Source organism: Arabidopsis lyrata, assembly GCF_000004255.2.
Source record: "Arabidopsis lyrata subsp. lyrata unplaced genomic scaffold ARALYscaffold_5, whole genome shotgun sequence".
Classification (NCBI taxonomy): Eukaryota; Viridiplantae; Streptophyta; class Magnoliopsida; order Brassicales; family Brassicaceae; genus Arabidopsis; species Arabidopsis lyrata.
In genome coordinates this window covers 11,176,233-11,182,232 of record NW_003302551.1, presented here as the reverse complement: position 1 = coordinate 11,182,232, position 6,000 = coordinate 11,176,233, and the positions used below count along the sequence as shown (strand labels likewise).

General features: G+C 35.9%; 1 protein-coding gene across 1 annotated transcript; it reads right to left on the bottom strand.

Annotated features, from left to right (window-relative positions):
- Window positions 1-1,889: 1,889 nt before the first annotated feature.
- LOC110228511 lies at window positions 1,890-2,236 on the bottom strand (the record flags this gene model as incomplete). The annotated part of the gene is given in 2 exon segments (XM_021026161.1): window positions 1,890-2,125; window positions 2,128-2,236. Coding segments are annotated over 2 exon segments (345 nt in total), but the record flags the coding sequence as incomplete, so codon positions are not given.
- Window positions 2,237-6,000: the final 3,764 nt, after the last annotated feature.

The window sequence follows — 6,000 nt, the reverse complement described above, 5'->3', positions numbered from 1 at the left end:
ATCGCCATGTCCATTGCGAAGGCAAACTTGTATCTAAATTTTAAGCAATATATCTTTTTGTGCTTCAGTTTTCATATTTTGTGGTAGTAGAAAAATCTGACTGTCATTTTTATAATTTGGTTAATTTGAGGCTATATAAATTGGAGAGTTCTGAAAATATGTTTAGAAGATAAAAACTAGAGACTAACAAAGATAAGCATTCATCTATTGTGCCAAATGCCAATACTATTCTATTGTCCTATCTTTTTTTTTAAGAAATATATTGTCCCATTCATGTATTGTTCGTTGGTTGAATGTAAACAGACAAAACCTAATATTGTTTTAAAATAACTTTTTGGTAGGTGAGCTCTTTATATACTGTTGATGTTAGGTGAATCAGAAATACTAAATGAACAACATAAGATGCTTAGAACGTTGAAAGGCAATTTATTTCTCATGGAGCTATATAATATTAACACTTAGGAATCGACACTTTATGACCAACTTTGTCTCTTGAAATAACAATATATTCTACAACAAATTTAGCCATTTGTGTAATTTGTTATCTTGTTCCATTCATTAGTCATTTTCTAGAAATCAATGTTTTTGAGCAACATTACACAACCAATCTTCGGCTATAGTGATGTGTGCCTAATTTTCACTAAACAAATCAGATTAATAAAATCTTAAATAATTACAAATGAAATATGCTGCAAATGCACATCTATCAGTTGAAGTACTTAAGATCGATGCACAAGGAAGCATGATGCACAACAAATATATATATATATATATAGAAGAGAATCAAGCTAAAACAAAAATAAAAACGAAATCCCAAAGGTGAAGAAGCTCTGGCAGAGTGCTGTTTTTTCGCCATTGACGAAAAGAATCTAAGTGTAAAGTAGCACATAATTGATTGATTTGTTTATTAATATGCTAGTATTTGTGGATTGTTGTTGTTGTTGCTGCTTGTATTTGTTTGTAGAAGTTTTTTGGTGATTGAATGTGCTTCCCTTGTTTCATTCGACTCTGATAGAGTGGGTTGCGACCAAGGGTCGGGTGATGCATGATGATCCAACGATCAGATTACTTCCAAGGTAGACCAACGTGAACAATTCATTTATAGACTTTGTGGCTATAAATGAATTGGTCACTGGGAAAGATCGATCACATTGCGATAGGGATTACTAGTGTTGTTATATATTGTTTCGCTTTGTTAGATGTATGATAGGCTCATTGTTTTCCATTGTTTTGTGAATGGTATTCTTGATTGTTTGCATGTATTGTTTGATTGCTTGTTTGTATGTTCTTTGCTTGTTATTTTTTATGGGTGTTTAATTTCCGAGTAGGGGAATCAAACTAAGTGACTAGTACTCATGACAATATTGTTTGTTGCAGGTAACTATTAGTCAGATCGCTTTAGAGGGGAGTTTGGACATGTAGGCCGTTGGTGTAGCTTTTTGTTGCTTTTGTAAAAGACGTATGTTTCTTTCTTAGTTCGTAGTTTAAGATCTTTTGGTAGTAGGCTGTAGTCGTGACTCGATAAAACTAGAAATTGTACAGTTGTTTATTATTATTATTATTATTATTATTATTATTATTATTATTATTATTATTAATAAAGTTATGTTTAATATTAATGGTGAATAATTGATGATAAGGCTTTGTCCGGACCGACACAACTTCTTTTCTTGGTAAAAGGTTGGAAAGCCTAATATCGATATTGGAAGGGACGGAACTAAGTCTGGGCAAACTAGAGACGCTAGTTTTCTTCTAGAAGAACCTCGGTCTGTTTGTTCGAAGTACTTATCACGAATAACGGGACTAGCCGGACCTACGTCTCGTTTGGTCAAGGGTCGTTACATTGTGGCTATAAAGGGGACAAAACAAACATTTTTAGAGGAGGACTCTTATGCAGTAAAATACCACTTCACTTTTGTTATTTGTTATCTTTATATCCGATATAGTTCATTCTCGATAATACGATCTCAAAATCTTTCACAAATATTAGAGTGCGGATTCCAACATCCACAAACTTGTTGGATAAGTGAAAACTTCTGCATAATATTAACATTTGCACTTGTCTTTATTGTCCTTGAATCTTGTATAATGCTCGTACACTATAGACCTTGTTTTTCTATTCTATAGTCTTTGACCTAAATTGCCTTAAAACTAAATGCATCTTTCCCTGGAACTTCTTTTCTTTTACCTTTATTATCAGAAGTCCTCAAATCCTCTTCTGGTTCTTGAGTGATTTCAATTCTTGGCATCAATGTCGTTTGCAATTGAGGACGAATCCATCTAAAAGAGAAGAGAAATACATATAAATCAGAATTGGCATACTAAATCAACAGAGACGAGAATTAGAACTTAACAAATAATCATAACCACAAACATATCAATCTATCAAACTCAACATAGCAGAAAACATATAAAGAAGTCACTCCGGAGATGAAGAAAAAAGTGAGTAAGAGACAAAACATATCCGAAGCAAAGTAACTTCAAGTAAGAACACATAAATGAACGATAAAAACCATAAACAAATGACCATAGAGTTAGAGACGAAGAACAAAACCTATAACTAAATCAATAGAGACAAAGTATAAAAAGAAAAACTAATCAAAACATAAAACAAATCAACAGAGATAGAGATCTAAGTGACAACTAAAAGAGTAAAAAAAACAAGACGAAGTTCGAAGTGAAAACTAACACAAACGAAGCACAAGATATAATTAAACGTTATAATCGAATAGGAAGAAGGAGACAACATCATGCCTGTGATCGATTTATCTACGTTGCTGGAGAAAGAACGAAATCGATTTAGGCATTAGTGGAACCAATAACTATAGGTTAAGTCTATTAATATGTGTGTTTATATCTTGGGAATATGCATATACCTGCTCGGGTCTCGGGTACTATCCGAAAAAACCTAGAACACAAATATATTTACAGAAGTCTCATGTAAGTAATTTAAGGGAACCAAAACTAACCTGAACCGCCTATTTGGTTTAGTTTCGGGTCGAGTCTTGGGTTCCGGGTTTATGCCCAAAGCTAGTTTTGCATAAACTAGTTCATTAGATTTAATAGATATGTTTTAGTAGCTGTTATTACGTAGATATCGATGGGATTGAAAATAACCTCTTTTTTTTTTTTTTTATTAGGAATCACTTAAACAATCTAATAGATCTGTTTAATCAGATTTACACGACGTTGACACAACTCGTCACTGACTAATTCCTAATCTACCCAATCTCACAAACACACCAACAGTTATGCTGGACATTCTGATCACTCACCAAGAACCCTAACAGCTTCTAGTCTAGAATTTGTGATTCACAGAGATGATAAAGACGACCAATCTAAGCCTAACGCTTAGCCTGCCAATCTATAGGTAGCCACACAAACGCAGCTAACCTAATTTACTATTCTAAGATATCTTCAAATCTTATTTCCTTGATTTGCTTATATCTTGAATAACTTGATTCTCACGTTCTAGAAACTTCCATCACCAATCATAGCTCGCCACATCATCTTTATTTAACGCTCGCAGCTTCTCGCATACAGCTCTCTCATGTGCTCCACATGATCGTCTTGTAGCCAGACATCCATATGTCTTTAATCTCTCCCTTTTCTGCTTGAATGTGACACCTCAAGCTCTAGAGCATCCTGTCAAGGTTAGTTTGACAAACACTAGCCAAAAACCAATGTATATTCCAAGATCATAATCAGACTGCAGAACAGAAGCATTTGCTCTCCCTTACTCACAGATCCTACAAATCACCATATTCTCCCCCTGCTTGAGTGCACATTCATGTAAAAACAAACTCAAGACATTCTAGGACAGGAGAAGCAGTGTCAAATGGCAAACCCTGAAATTGTATCGAAAACTCACAAATCCCATCAGTACACATAACCAGTGTTTACCGGTGAGAAAAAAATTGAGCCTGGCCAAAGATATTTCATCTGCAATTTAAACCAAACACTCTGTGTTGTACAAACATAATCTGTTGAATACAGAAAAACGTGCATCCATTAAGCATACAGAGAACAGAAATTAACCATGTTAAAGATCTAGATATGCTGACCAAGAAATATCATTTAAGTGTTAGATTCATTGGGTTTTCAATCAGTAGAAACACCAACAACATTCCTTTGAACACAGATTTCATGAAGCAACATGATGTGCACAGGAGCAAGCACAACGAACTCAAAACATGTTCAACCCACCAGCTCAATGAGGTAGTTATTTCTCATATGAGGAGCTTTCACACACACTGCTTCACCCAGACTAGTCTACACATCTGCATACCCAACCAGACGATATTCTCAAGACAGCTTTCTCCCTTTTTTTCATAGTCGTCAAAGGTGTAGGCGAATAATGGTATCACAGGCAATTTTCTTAACCTCGCTTCCAACCTTTGTGTGATCATTCCTTTCAAAGTAAAGTAATGAGGTCATTGGAAATTTTCCTACCCCTTTACTCAAAAGAAAATCATCTCATCTTTTCATTCTTTTTTTTTTTTTTTCTTTTTTTCAGTGATCAAGATTGATATGCAGACCAGAAAGCCATCTCTATTGAACATCTTCGAAGCCAAATATGAAGAGCAGCTCCTTTTCAGAGTGAAATTGCCAATAGGAGGTTTTTCTTGTTATGTACAGGCTACAGTTTACAGAACAATAACCAAGGGATTAAAAAACTGTTGTAATCCTATGCAGTGATCCTGTTACAATAATCTCTTAGTGACAAAGCAAGTCAGTGTTCACAAATACCAAGTGACTTTTGCAAATTTGTGAAAGTGCTCAAATCAAGTGGTTTAGTAAAGATATCACCCAGCTGTTTCTCAGTAGTAATATAATGAATCTCAACAAGTTTTCCCTCAACTAGTTCTCTAATGAAGTGGTGCCTAACATCAATGTGCTTAGTGCGAGTGTGATGAACAAGATTTTTTATGATATCATTTGCGCTTGTATTATCATAGTGTACTAAGAGAGTCTGAGAAGTCATACCATAGTCAGCCAGCATTTGCTTCATCCACAGCAGCTGAGTACAACATCTGCCCATAGCAATGTACTCAGCCTGGGTAGACGACAGGGATACACAATTCTGTTCTTGATGTGCCATGCGATCAGGTTATTGCCCAGAAAGAAACATCCTCCTATTGTGCTTCGTCTGTCATAGTTTATATCACAGAAACCTACAAGATTCTGATTAGTATATTTAGTGTAAGACAGACCATGCTCAACTGTACCTTTGACGTATTTGATGATTCATTTGACAACATTCAGGTGGGACACACGGGGACTGGCTTGATAATGGGCACACACACCTACGCTGTGACACAGGTCTGGTCTGCTAGCTGTGAGATACATGAGACTTCCTATCATTGTTCTGTAGAGTTTCTGATCAACAGCCTGACCATCTTCATCCTTAGACAGCTTTGAGACTGTGCTCATGGGAGTGCGTGCTGGTTTGCAGGTCAAACCTCTTGATGAGATTCTTCGCATATGTGCTCTGGAAATGAACATACCGTCTACAGATTATGTAATCTGTAACCCCAAGAAGTAATTCAACTCTCCGACCATGCTCATTTCGAACTGCTTTGTCATTGTCTGGACAAACTTGTTGACTAGTTCTGTTCTGGTGCTTCCAAATACAATATCATCTACATAAATCTGAACAACCAGAATGTCTGACCCAGAGTTATAGATGAACAGAGTCTTGTCTACATTGTCTCTGTTAAATTCGTTGTTCACCAGAAACTGAGTCAGTCTTTCATACCAAGCACGTGGAGACTGCTTTAATCTATAAAGTGCCTTCTTCAGCTTGTATACATACTCAGGAAAGTGAGGATCTTTAAATCCTTTAGGCTGTACAACATAGACTTCTTCTTGGAGCAGACCATTCAGAAATGCACTCTTTACATCCATCTGATGTAACTTGATGTTCAGCACACATCCAATTCCAAGGACCAATCTGATGGACTCAAGACGTGCTACAGGAGTAAAAGTCACATCAAAGTT